The 13722-nt window shown below is 41.2% G+C and overlaps 1 protein-coding gene across 1 annotated transcript in view; it reads left to right on the forward strand.

Annotated features, from left to right (window-relative positions):
* Window positions 1-13722, forward strand: part of RERE (arginine-glutamic acid dipeptide (RE) repeats) — a 483164-nt gene that overhangs the window by 161271 nt on the left and 308171 nt on the right. The window contains exon 2 of the mRNA XM_011938300.1: window positions 981-1449. Coding sequence (XP_011793690.1) covers window positions 1125-1449 — 325 coding nt within the window. The 5' untranslated portion in view covers window positions 981-1124. The remainder of the gene's footprint in view (window positions 1-980; window positions 1450-13722) is intronic.

Raw genomic sequence — 13722 nt, forward strand, 5'->3', positions numbered from 1 at the left:
GCCTCCCAAGTAGCTGGGACTATAGGCATGTACCACCATGCCCAGCTACTTTTTTTGTGTTTAGTGGAGACAGGGTTTCACCACGTTGGCCAGGCTGGTCTCGAACTTCTGACCTCACGTGATCCCCCTGCCTTGGCCTCCCAAAGTGCTGGGATTACAGGTGTGAGCCGCCACGCCCGGCCATTAATACATCTTTAGAGAGATCATTTTCCTTGGAACATAACTGAAAACGGTAGGATGATAAGATGTGTAAAATGTAGCTGAAGGTGGAAAAAATCTTGCTTTGAAGCTCTCACTTTCATTTGAGTTAAATATTTTTATTCTTGAAGGAAGTTCTGGGAGTTTATAGAAGTAGCCAGAAAATATGTTTAGAATATAGTGTCCTATGAGATATTCTGAGACATTTTTGACAGCGCTACAAACTAGTACTATTTTTTTCAGGTGGAAATATTTTATTTTATGGTGGAGATAGGATCTCACTTTGTTGCCAAGGTTGGTCTTGAATTCCTGACTTCAAGCAGTCCTTCTGTCTTGGCGTCCCAAAGTGCTGGGGTTACAGGCATGAGCCACAGTGCCTGGCCTGGAAATAATTTTTACTACAGATTCTCTTCTCTTTAAATTAATATTATGGGTTATGAAGCTCCTTTTGTATAATAATACCCATTATATATTGTCTACCAGGGTATCGCTTTGCTTTTTCTTTCAAAAGGAGAAAACATGTAAGGTAGAAGAAGTATAGTTCACTGTTATGCATTCAGATGGTTTTTATTATTGGCGTGGTAGAAAACCGCACACCATTTGCTGAGACCAAAAACTGCATATTTAAAATTTTAACACTTATCTTAATTTTTCTCCTGTGGCTTGTGTGAAGTTTTTAGGTGTAAAGCATGAATAAGTAAGAGATTCATTTAACAAAACATTATTTTAGGAAAGAAATATGAAAAAACGTTAAAGTAAAACCATTCTTTTTTCTCTCCTAGCATTTTTGAAACGTTGGGGTTGTTGGAGTGGTTGGATTTTCCCTGGAATTGAGTGAGAAATTCAGAAGACTGAAGCCCAGGCTTACTGTCTACCTTTCACGGAGGCCTAGCCGTGAGAGGACAGAAGAAGGCACGTGGCGAATCATGACAGCAGACAAAGACAAAGACAAAGAGAAAGAGAAGGACCGGGACCGAGACCGGGACCGAGAGAGAGAGAAAAGAGACAAAGCAAGAGAGAGTGAGAATTCCAGGCCACGCCGGAGCTGTACCTTGGAAGGAGGAGCCAAGAATTACGCTGAGAGTGATCACAGTGAAGACGAGGACAATGACAACAATAGTGCCACCGCAGAGGAGTCCACGAAGAAGAACAAGAAGAAACCACCGAAAAAAAAGTCCCGTTACGAAAGGACAGATACCGGCGAGATAACATCCTACATCACTGAAGACGATGTTGTCTACAGACCAGGAGGTAAGGAGTGCTAGATTTGGGTCTTGCCAGTGTTTGCAGTAGGGGAGTGATCTTAGTATTATGGTGAAATAAATACACTTTGTACACTTTAAGGAAGGCTTGGAATCCAGAAGAGTAGGAAACTTAATTTGGTAAACATGTGACCCACTTTTGGTCAGTTAGGTTTACCTACTTCTTGCTTGTGTCTGCCTTAATTTGGTCTTGTGTGCTGGTTTATGCATTCATGAGTTCTTATTTTCCTATGCTGCTTGTTCTCTAACTTGACCATCTGCTTAGTATTTTTTTGTCTTTTGAATTCATCCTTGCTTTTTAATCTTCAATCATAAATTAGACTGTGGTGACCCTGCAGAATTGACTGCTTGGTGGAGCCAAGTAAACCTTAAGATTCTTGGAAACAGGAAATTTTATCTTGGGACAGGATCGACCAGACTCGAGAGAGGTACTTTTTAAAAATGGCCTTCAGAAGGCTGGGCATGGTGGCTTACACTGGCAATTCTAGCATGTTGGGAGACTGAGGCGGGTGGATGACCTGAGGTCAGGAGTTCGAGACCAGCCTGACCAACGTGATGAAACCCTGTCTCTACTAAAAATACAAAAATTAGCTGGGCTCGGTGGTGTGCACCTCTAATCTCAGCTACTTGGGAGGCTGAGACAGGATAATTGCTTGAACCCAGGAGGCAGAGGTTGCAGTGAGCCAAGATCGTGCCACTGCACTCCAGCTTGGGCGACAGAGTGAAAAAAAAAAAAAAAGCCCTGAAGATCAGAGGTTTATTGCTTCTGCTAACTTCCTTTTCCAAAAATTTGTACTTCAGGCTCTCTAATCAACGATAATAGAAGAAGTCATCTTACCTGCTTGGTTTTCCAGAAAATGTATTATGGTCATGCCAGTGTATTGTTGGCTTATAGCGTTGTTCAAAAAAGACTCAGCTTTTAGATGAGATCAGGGAAACAAGTGAGTCAAAACCTATTGAATACTAGCAAAACCTTTCCTTTTCATTTGATGTATTGTGTGTATTAAAACACCTTTTTTAGGCTGGGCACAGTGTACTCCCAGCACTTTGGGAGGCCGAGACAGAAGGATTCCTTGAGCCCAGGACTTCAAGACCAGCCTGGGCAACACAGTGAGACCCCCATCTCTAAAAAAAATTCTTACAAATTAGCTGGGCGTGGTGGCACACACTTGTAGTCCCAGCTACCCAGGAGGCTGAGGCAGGAGGATCGCTTGAGTCTGGTAGGTCAAGGCTGTAGTGAGCCATGATTGCATCACTGCATTCTAGCCTGGGTGACATAAGTAAGACCCTTTCTCAAAAAAAAAGAAGATAACGTTTCTTACAGAAGCCAGTAAAACCTAGGTGAAATCATTTTGTTTGAGTTGCTTTTACTGTTGAAGAGTGACATGAATTTCGTATGAGATGTAATTAGCAGATTAAAGCTGCCATTTTTATGTTTTTCTGAGAAAGAGATTAAAATACTTCACTGTGTTATGTCCATAATCTGGAACAATCATGTTACTGAGGAATGCTGTTACTGTTCTGAACTTCACATCAAGTTCCAGATTTTCATTCTCCCACATAGGAGTTTTTTAAATTTCAAAAGATGTCAGTGGGGCTGAGCGCGGTAGCTCAGGACTGTAATCCCAGCACTTTGAGATGCTGAGACAGGAGGATTGCTTGAGCAATGTGGAGACCAGCCTGGACAACATAGTGAGACTGTTATCTCTACAAAACAGCAAAATATTAGCTGGGATTGTGATGAGCCTGTAGTCCCAGCTACTCAGGAGGCTGAGGTAGGAGAATCTCTTGAGCTCAGGAGGGCAAGGCTGCAGTAAGCCCTGTTCACATAATAGCATTTCAGCCTGTGCAGCAGAGCAAAACCCTGTCCCCACCCACCCTCTCCCCCGACCCCACCAAAAAAAAAAAAAAAAAAAGTCAGTGTTAGAACTTAATACAGACAAATTTGTATTCACAACTACAATTTCTTGGTTGAAGATTAACTGAGACGGTGTTTGTGTGATATAAATTTATCAGAGTGGAGGTTTTAGAGCAGTTAGAAATCTGCTGTAAGGATTAAATGATGTGTGTATGAGTTACAGTACTGTCTGTATTTATCTTTGATTTAGACTCAGCTATTGGGCAATAAGAATTTCTTAGTGACTGAAGAATCTCTCAGAGTTACCACAGATTGCTTGTTTAGGGCATACGCACATCTGAATCATGGGAAAGGAACAGAATGTGTTAACTCTTTTAGATATAGATTACATTATGATAACTTCAATATAAGGAAAGATTTATTTATTATCCTTTCTCTTGATAACAATTTAATTGTGGTAATGAAGTTTGGATCATTGTCAAAAGGCAGGCTGCCTTGTGCAGTATTGAATGCTAAATAACCTTTCTCAACATTTACAACATATGGAACGTTACTCTGGTGTCAGTGGGGACATTTCACCAAAAATAGTAGTCAAGTATATATAGAAAATGCTGCCTATACAGTCTCCCTCATGAGAGAGTCAGAATTAGTGACTCCTAGAAGCCCCACTGTTAAGGAAACCTCTTTAACATGAAAAATAGCTGCTATTTTTCCCATTTATGAGACTGTGGCACCATGTTTCTGCTGAGTATCTTCCTAAAAATACAAATCAACCAAAAACAGTCTTGGATCTGGGCACAGTGGCATGTGCTTGTAGTCTCAGCTACTTGTGAGACTGAAGTGGGAGGATCTCTTGAGCACAGGAGGTCAAGGCTGCAGTGCTCTGTGACTGTAGTGAAATTTTTACACATTAGCTGGGTGTGGTGAACTGTGATTATAGGAAGTTCTCCTGATATGGTTTGGCTCTGTGTCCACACCAAATGTCACCTTGAATTGTAATCCCCACATGTCAAGGTCAGGACCAGGTGGAGATAATTGAATCATGGGGGCAGTTTACCCATCATGTTGTTGTGATAGTGAGTGTGTTCTCACGGGATCTGGTGGTTTTATAAGGGGCCTCTCCACCTTTGCTCAACACCTCTCTCTCTTGCGGTCATGTGAGAAGGATATGTTTGTTTCCCTTTCCACCGTAATTGTAAGCTTCCTAAGGCCTCCCCAGCCCTGTGGAACTGTGAGTCAATTAAACCTCTGTCCTTTATAAATAACCCAGTCGGAGGCAGTTCTTTATAGCCGTGTGAGAACGGACTAATACACCTCCCTTCTTGAGTCTGGAAGAATATGTGTAGGGAGATTGCTAAGGACTTATTTACAGAATGGTTCTTAAAGTGCTTGAGCAAGAACTCTGTATTTATGGAGGCTGATAGTGTTTCAGTGAATCTGGAAACCTCTGTGAAATGCGAAAAAGGTGTGCTCTCTCTGGAAGCTAAGTGTGGTATAAAGGATCTATAAAGGCCACACGTGGTTTGGAAGATTTCTGTGGCACTCAGAGCAAAACAACTTCACCTGAGGCACCCTTTTGCTTGAGTGGGGGCTGTGCCTTTGCATCCTGCCAGGTCCAGGGGATGTTTGACTATTTGGTAAGGAGACTGTCTTTGACCTTCTCAGTGGTTTCTTTTCTTTTTGGTGATGGATTTGAAGCTAACTGAGTTGGCTGCCTTCTCCAAACAGCTTTTTCTCTAAATGGGTATTTGTTAAATATTGTCTGTTCTTTAGGGTTTCTTAAACTGAGGAGTCAGAAGTAGGGTGCTGGGCCAGACAAGGTGGCTCACACCTGTAATCCCAGCACTTTGAGAGTCTGAGGTGGGAGGATCACTTGAGGCCAGGGGTTTAAGGCTGCAGTGAATTACATGCCATTAAATATTACAGCCTGGGTGACAGAGCAAGATTCTGTCTCTTAAAAAAAAAAAAAAAAAAAAAAAAGTAGAGTACTGTGATTAGATTCCCAGATGGGGGTTGAGTTTTCTCTTGTCTTTGTTTTGTTTCCTGATTTTTTTTTTGACACAGGCTGTTGCTCTGTCATCCAGGCTGTCATTGGTATGATCACGGCTCACTGCAGCCTTGACCTCCCAGGCTCAAGTGATCCTCCTGCCTTGGCCTCCCGAAGTGCTGGGATTATAGACATAAAGCCATTGCACCTGGTCTTTTCCTTTCTTGGTATAAACTACTACAATAACATCTTTTGTTAGTGATGAAAAACCATTATCCTCACCCACTTGCAGAGATCCTGTGTGCTTAGTTGTATCTTAAAAGCTTAGGATCTGTGGAGAATGTTGTAAAGGATATCTTCAATGGATTACTAGCTTAAAAAAGAAAAAAGAGACAGAGTCTCACTGTCACCCAGACTGGAGGTGAGTGGTGTGATCATAATTCACCACATCCTTGAACTTCTGGGCTCAATTGATTCTCCTGCCTCAGCCTCCTGAGTAGCTAGGACTACAGGTATGCACACACCTGGCCTATTAAAAATATATTTTTGTAGAGATGGTGTCTTGCTATGTTACTAAGGCTGGTCTTGAACTCCTGGCCTCAAGTAATCCTCCTGCCTCTGTCTCCCAAAGTCTTGGGGTTACAGGTATGAGCCACTGCATCTGGCCTAATTACTAGTTTTTAAATGGTAGATTTTTTTTTTTTTTGGAGACATAGTCTCACTCTGTTGCCCAGGCTTGAATGCAGTTGCGGGATCTCAACTCACTGCAACCTCTGCCTCCTGGGTTCAAGCAGTTCTCCTGCTTCAGCCTCCTGAGTAGCTGGGATTACAGGCACATAGCACCACACTCAGCTAATATTTATTTATTTAGAGATGGAGTCTCACTCTGTCGCTAGGCTGGAGGTCAGTGGCATGATGTTGACTCACTGCAACCTCCACCTCCCAGGTTCAAGCGATTCTCCTGCCTCAGCCCCCTAAGTAGTTGGGACTACAGGTGCGTGCCACCACACCTAGCTAATTTTTGTATTTTTAGTAGAGACAGGGTTTCACCATGTTGGCTAGGATGGTCTCGATCTCTTGACCTTGTGATCCGCCCGCCCCAGCCTCCCAAAGTGCTGGGATTACAGGTGTGAGCTACTGCTCCTGGCCCAATTTTTGTATTTTTAGTAGAGACAGGGTTTTACCACGCTGGCTAGGCTTGTCTCGAACTCCTGACCTCAGGTGATCCACCCACCTTGGCCTCCCAAAGTGCTGGGATTACAAGCTTGAACCACTGCTTCCAACTGAATAGATCTTTAATACTCACTTATTTCTATGGGATATAAAGCACAGATTAAGATTTTTCAAATATATTATTTTTTGCTTTCTACATCTCTGAATTGGTTTTACTACTCAGAGTAAGTATAAACTATAGGGACTTCTTGAAATGTCACTAAGAATGAACATAGCAGGGATACTTTGAGGATAAAAGTAGGCTTTCATATAATCATGCTTTTTTGTCCCAAGCTATATTTAAATTGTTTAGTGTTTAGAAGCCTGAGATCTTATGGAGAAATTGAATATTATTTAGAATCTATCACCAAGGTTTAATCTCATGCATTGTCACAACCAGATCTTTTTCACTTTTGCTTCTAAACTCTTTGATTACCTTAATTTTGTCCTTAGGAGCTCAGCATAATGGATTTTGTTACTTACTCTGCCCATGTTCCCTCCTGCCTCAGGGCCTTTGCACTTGCTCTTCTCCTCTCGGTAACACACTTAATTCTTATCTTTTCTTCAGCTCTCCCACCCCAGTGTCATTGCCTTTCCTCTCCCACGTTAGTAAAACAAATTTCCTTAATAAATACTATTATAGCCTTTTTTGTGTCTTGTCTTCTAGCACTTACAACAATACTTTTTTATTTATTAGGATTAATAAGTCTTCCTCCTCCAAAAAAACAGCAGTTCTTATTTTTCCCCACTCATCATTGAATTCCTGCCGTCTACTGACAATAGTGTACACATAGTGTGTATTCCATAATATATATACTTTTTTTTTCTTTTTTTTTTTGAGATGGAGTCTTGCTCTGTCACCCAGGCTGGTGTGCAGTGGTGCCATCTCAGCTCACTGCAACCTCTGCCTCCTAGGTTCAAGTGATTCTCCTACCTCATCTTCCCAAGTAGATGGGATTACAGGTGTGTGGCACCAGGCCCAGCTAATTTTTGTGTTTTTAGTAGAGTCGGGGTTTCACCATGTTGGCCAGGGTGGTCTCGAACTCCTGACTTCAAGTGATCTGCCCACCTCGGTCTCCCAAATTGCTGGGATTACAGGCGAGAGCCACTGTGCCCAGCCTGTATTCCGTAATATTTGTTGAATAAAGAAATTTCTAGAAACATTAAAAAAATTTATTGACTCATTCATGATGTTAAAATTAGAATAAGGCTTCCGGAAGTCTGTTTTGTATTACTTCCCAATGAATGATTTAACAGGCCTGTTAAAAATAAAACCAAAACAAAAACCTTGTGGGGCTCTATTGTATATTGTCCTTGAGTCAGATCTAACTTCTTTGTTGTCTGTCAACCATTACTCCTGTTTTGAGATGGCTGTCACGGTACAAATTGATTTATTACACAGCTGTGTGCAGCCAGATTTCCCTTCTGGGCTTCTTTAGCATAGGATATTGATTTCTGGAGTTTGCTGTAGGTGGCATATTAATTTATTTCTACTGTTTTCTGTTAGGTTCTAGGAAATTTGATTCCTTTATTTCTGGTGTAGGTAGAACTGGTTAAAAAATTAAATTCATATTATTGTGAGTTTTTTTTATTTTGGCATATTGGTATTGCTTGCTATTTGGTAATGAAAAATTTTTGTTGTTTAGAAAGTATGTATTAAGCTGGTTCTCCATTTTTTAATATTTTGTCATATTAACTGATAATTTTGTTTGATTGTCCAATTTACCCTAGATATAGTCCTAGAATATGAGTTCCTTCTAGTTTCATGAACAAAGTGCAAAATATGTATTTATGTAGATAAGTTTGTGGTTTGTGAAATCTTAGGTGATACAAAATATTTGACCTTTTTATTTGCCAATTTTGAGGAAAAATGTCCTGGAAACAAGAATTGTTTGCTTTGATCACTTAAGTGTTATTTTCTTTTGATGCAAATGAAATTTAAGCTGAAAAAAATTCAAACTAGGCAAAATGAAACCTGAGGATCTAGTTTAATAAAAATGGAATATACGTATTTCTAAAATCTATTTAAAGTAAATGACTATAGGTCAGGTGCAGTGGCTCACATCTGTAATCCTAGAACTTTGGGAGGTGGAGGTAGGTAGGTGGATTGAGCCCAAGAGTTGGAGACCAGCTTGGGCAACATGGCGAAACCTAGTCTCTACTCAAAATACAAAAATTAGCCGGGCTTGGTGGTGTGCTTCTGTAGTCCCAGCTCCTTGGGAGGCTGCAGTGGGAGGATCCCTTAAGCACTGAAGGTCGAGGCTGCAGTGAGCAATGATTGCACCACTGCACTCCAGCCTGGATTACAGAGTGAGACCTCATCGCAAAAACAAATAAATGATTTCAAACATAATGTTGAGTGGACACAGAAGAGCATAATACTGTATAATTCCTTTTATAGAAAATTTTAAAACAGCCACAACTAATCTTTGGTGTTTGAAGTCAGGAGAGAGATTGCCCTGTGGGTACGGGGTACAGAACATTAAGAGGACCCCCAAGTTCTGGTCATGTTATGTTTTATGGTACTGGTTACACTTATGTGTTCTTTGAAAATTTACTGCATTTTGCACTTCTCTGTGTATGTATTATACTTCAGTAAAAAGTTTGCCTTAAAAGTAAAGATAACATGAAACTATTTTCTAAATGGAAAATTTCCATTGAATGAAGTTACTGTTTAAAGTGGGGAGGGAGTCCCCAGTGTTTTAACAAATGGTCCTAACATTTAGCTACTGCTTCTTTACTGAGGGGTTGGTCTGTGGTGGCTGAAAGTGGTGTCACATCCTTAGTTCCCTGAATCATGGAAAGCTTCTTTAAGGCAATTAATTACTCAGACAAATATTGCCTTCCCAAAATAAAACCAAGATCTGACATTTGGTGTTCCAGGATATATATATATATAAAAGCTCATTTGATCTGTAACCTTTTATTTACATCTCTTAATATTTAGAAGAAGTTTAGGTATTAATAGATGTGACATGCAAATGAAGGTGTCTTCTTGAGACATTTGTATTTTGTGGTGGGGTAGAAGTTTTATTGATAATGGCAAGAATATTTTTGTGTAATGTAGCATAAAGGCATCTTTAGGCAGAGCTTAATGTTGTTCTCAGACCTGTGACAAATTCAGTTGCACTTATTAGACTTATTATTAATCTGCTTAAAGCTTTTCAGTGTATTCCCTGTTCACCAGCAGGTTCGTTCCCAGAATGTGGCACTCCAGACCCTCTGTGACCTAATTGCCTATCTGTGCAATCATCTTTAATGTTATTTAATCAACATTAGTGTTATTTGGGAGGAAGCACAATGAGGCTGTGTGTTAGTTTGTTAGGGATGCTGTGGCACGGTCTAACAAATGGAGTGGCTTAAACAGCAGAGGTGGGTTGGCTCACAGTTCTGGAGGCCACACATCCAAGGGCAAGGTGTTGGCAGGATTGTGTTACCTCTTTTTCTTTTCTTTTTGAGACAGGATTGCCCAAGCTGGTGTGTTACGGCACGATCATTGCTCACTGCAGCCTCAGTCTCCTGCCTCAGCCTCCTGAGTAGCAGGGACTATAGGCATGCATCACCATGCCTGGCTAATTGTATTTTTTGTAGAGACAACATTTGCCATGTTGCCCAGGCAACCCTTGAACTCCTTGGCCCGCGCTGTCCGCCCACCTTGGCCTCCCAAAGTGCTGGGATTTCAGGCATGAGCCACTGCACCCGGCCTCATGTTACCTCTGAAGGCACCAGGGAACGTTCTGTTTCAAGCCTCTGTCCTTGCTTACAGCAGTTTGCTGCTTTGTGGCAGCGTAGTGGTGATCTTTCATAGTATTCTCTTTGTGTACATGTCTCTGTGTCTATCTACATTTTTCCTTTTTATAAGGATGCCAGTTATATTGGATTAGGGCTCACCTTACTTCATCTTAACGAATCACACCTACAGTGTAATTGTATCTTCATATGTCCTTATTTTAGTTGCATTGGCAATGATGACCCTGTGTTTTTTTTTTTTTTTTGAGTGGCAGGGAAAGGGTCTCTGTTGTCCAGGCTGCAGTGCAGTGACATGAACACGGCTTACTGTAGCTTTGAACTCCTGGGCTCAAGTGATCCTCCTGCCTCAGCCTCTCAAGTAGCTGGAACTACAGGTGTACACCACTGTACCCAGCTAGTTTCTAAATGTTTTTTAGAGAAGGGATCTTGTTTTGTTGTCTAGGCTGGTCTTGAACTCCTGGCCTCAAGCCATCATCTTGCCTCAGCATCTCAAAATGTTGAGATTACGGGCATGAGCCACTGTGTCTGGCCTTACCTGTTCTTTAATAAGGTCACATTCTGAGCTATTGGGAGTAAAGACTTCAACATATGAATTTTGGGAAGGACAAACTCATCCTGTAACAGGCAGGAAGAGCTTTGTTGTTAGGTAGACTCAGGTTTAAGTGATTCACATTTGAGTGACATCTTCAGTTCTCTTAGTTGTATGTCTTTGGAACAATAGGGAAAATGTAGTTCTTATTTTCAGTCACATTACAGTGAACTTTTAGTTGTGGATTACATTAACTTTTAATTACTTCTGTTTCTGTAGAAATTTTATTTCATCTTTTAGGCAATTGCCTTTTCGTGTATATTAGGAAGTTACTCAAATTCCACGTATGTGAAAGACAGTTCTTTAGCACATAAAAACTTACTACTTCATGGGGATAGAGGAAAGAGAAAATACTAAAGTTATTCTAATTAGAGAAATGAGAAGTGATATTTTAGACAAATTAATCATACCTTTTTTGATTTTATAGGGAAAGGATCATTAAGTATCATGAAACCTGTACTGTAGTTGTTCTCTGCTCCAAGCATTGGCCACAGATTGGCATCCCATGGGAGCTGGTTAGAAACGCAGAATCTCAGATTCCGCCCCCCAATCTGCTGAATCAGAATCCATGTTTTATATAATAAGATGCCCAGGTGATTTAAACACATGTTTAGGTTCGAGAGTCACTGATCACTCATTAGTGCTTCCCAGTCTTTTCCAAGCTAATACACAGCTAGAAAATGAGTCCATTGCCTTGAGTCTGAGAGGATTAGTACTCAGCATGCTTGTCACTTACTTGTGGCAGACTAGAAATTAGGCAGATCAAAAATTAAAGAGAAAAAATACGTGATTTCATGGCTTGAGATTTTGATGTTAAATACAGTGCATGCAGTCCAAGAAGAACAGAGGTGGCTGCAGAATTACATTCTGGCCAAATGATTGGGAATAATTTGGATCTTCTAAAGTGCCTGATTTCAAAGGGCACTGTGAACTTGGCTGTTAATAGTAAGGGAGCTACAACATGGATGACAACCGGTTTTAAAGCACCTTCTATCTACTGGGTTTGCTTTGAGCATGTAGTTTCTGGTCCTTAGAAAATTCCTATGCAACCTAGACATTGTTTCCCCGCTGTACAGATGAGGAAACAAAGACCTGGAGGCCAAGGTCACACAGCTGGTTTGTAAAATGGTATGGGCTTGTGAGAATTGGTTAAAGCCAAGAATGAATGGACATTTGCATAAAATCCTGAAGAGAATACAAAAAACAAATACACCTGTGTTGAAGGAAAAAGAAGAGATAGACCGATGTCTTCTAAAATGCAAGTGATATAATTACTTTGCTCTTTTTCTCTTTTTCCCTTTTACTCCTAAGATTATTTATAGCTCTCCTGTTTCCAAAAATAGTATGTCTAGTCGGGCACAGTGGCGAGCATCTGTAGCGCCACCTACTCAGGAGACTGAGGTGGCAGAATCACTTGAGCCCAGGAGTTTGAGGCTAGCCTAGGCAGCATCGTCCATAAGGAAACTATTGGAAGTAAGCTGAGAAGGTGAGAGGTAAATTGTTCAAGAATATATAGGCTAATGGTGATTTCTGGATTTTGAACCCTTAGTAACTGAAAGAGAAATACACATTTTCTATGATCTAATAAAAAGCATGTTGTATGCGTGAAAAGGTTTTTGAATGTAAGGTGGTGTACATTGATCACATAACACAAAAGGCAATTTGTTGTTAGAGTAACTCACATGATTACAGGCTTCCTGCATAATGGTTGGGAAGCTGGAAAAAAGTCTCCGAGACCTACTTGAAATGAGAGTGTTCAGATGCTTGGTTGGTGGGAACCACTGACCGTTCCAGCCAGATGCTGTAACTGGAATGGGGGCCCTTCAGCATCTTCCTTCCCTTGCTGTCACTCAGCTCAAGATTCACAGTGCCAGAAGAGTAAATATAGAATGTCTACCTTGAATTGCATGCACATGTCTTGTATAAAAAAAGACAGAAACCTGGCTTGATTGCTTTCCCAAGCCTGCACATGGTGGGGCTAAAGTTATTCCCTGCAATGAGATTCGGAATTAGTTTGGTGGGGGAAATAGATGTGGGCTGGCCGTGAGACCTCGTTATTGCATATGGATATTTAGCAATAGTATGTTTTGCTTTCTGTGTGATAGGTAAGTAAATAGGAGAGTGATGTCAATAAAATGTGCAGTTTATGCTGGTTCATGTGCAACTTTTGCTAGGCAAGAGGAGTGTGACCAGAGGGAATAGAATTATAACATATACTTTAATGGTATAATGCGGGACTGTATTTTAGCAGGAAAGGAAAAAAATAGGTGAGAATTTAAACTTTCGGTTTGGCTGTTGCACCAGCAGGAGCTTTCTCATTTCTATTGAAAATGAAATGAAAAATGAGCACCTGTCCACTGGGGTTCTCCCCGCAGAGAGGCACACGCTAACTTTATGCTCTCTGGCAGGTTGCCCTGCTGTGCTCACCTTCACAAAAACCCCCAGATTTCTGCATTGTTTTGGTGCCTTCAAGCCAGCATCTGTTGTTTTTGTGTATTTTCAATATCACCTATGGCAGCATGCAGCTGCTCTTGGGTACCTGCCTGGGTTTCTTATTTCTTAAATATTGATTTTTTTTTTTTTTTTTTGAGACAGAGTGTTGCTCTATCGCCCAGGCTGGAGTGCAGTGGCCGGATCTCAGCTCACTGCAAGCTCCGCCTCCCGGGTTTACGCCATTCTCCTGCCTCAACCTCCAGAGTAGCTGGGACTACAGGCACCCGCCACCTCGCCCGGCTAGTTTTTTCTATTTTTTAGTAGAGACGGGGTTTCACCGTGTTAGCCAGGATGGTCTCGATCTCCTGACCGCGTGATCCGCCCGTCTCGGCCTCCCAAAGTGCTGGGATTACAGGGTTGAGCCACTGCACCC

Source organism: Colobus angolensis, unplaced genomic scaffold (assembly GCF_000951035.1).
Source record: "Colobus angolensis palliatus isolate OR3802 unplaced genomic scaffold, Cang.pa_1.0 Scaffold170, whole genome shotgun sequence".
NCBI classification, from domain to species: Eukaryota; Metazoa; Chordata; class Mammalia; order Primates; family Cercopithecidae; genus Colobus; species Colobus angolensis.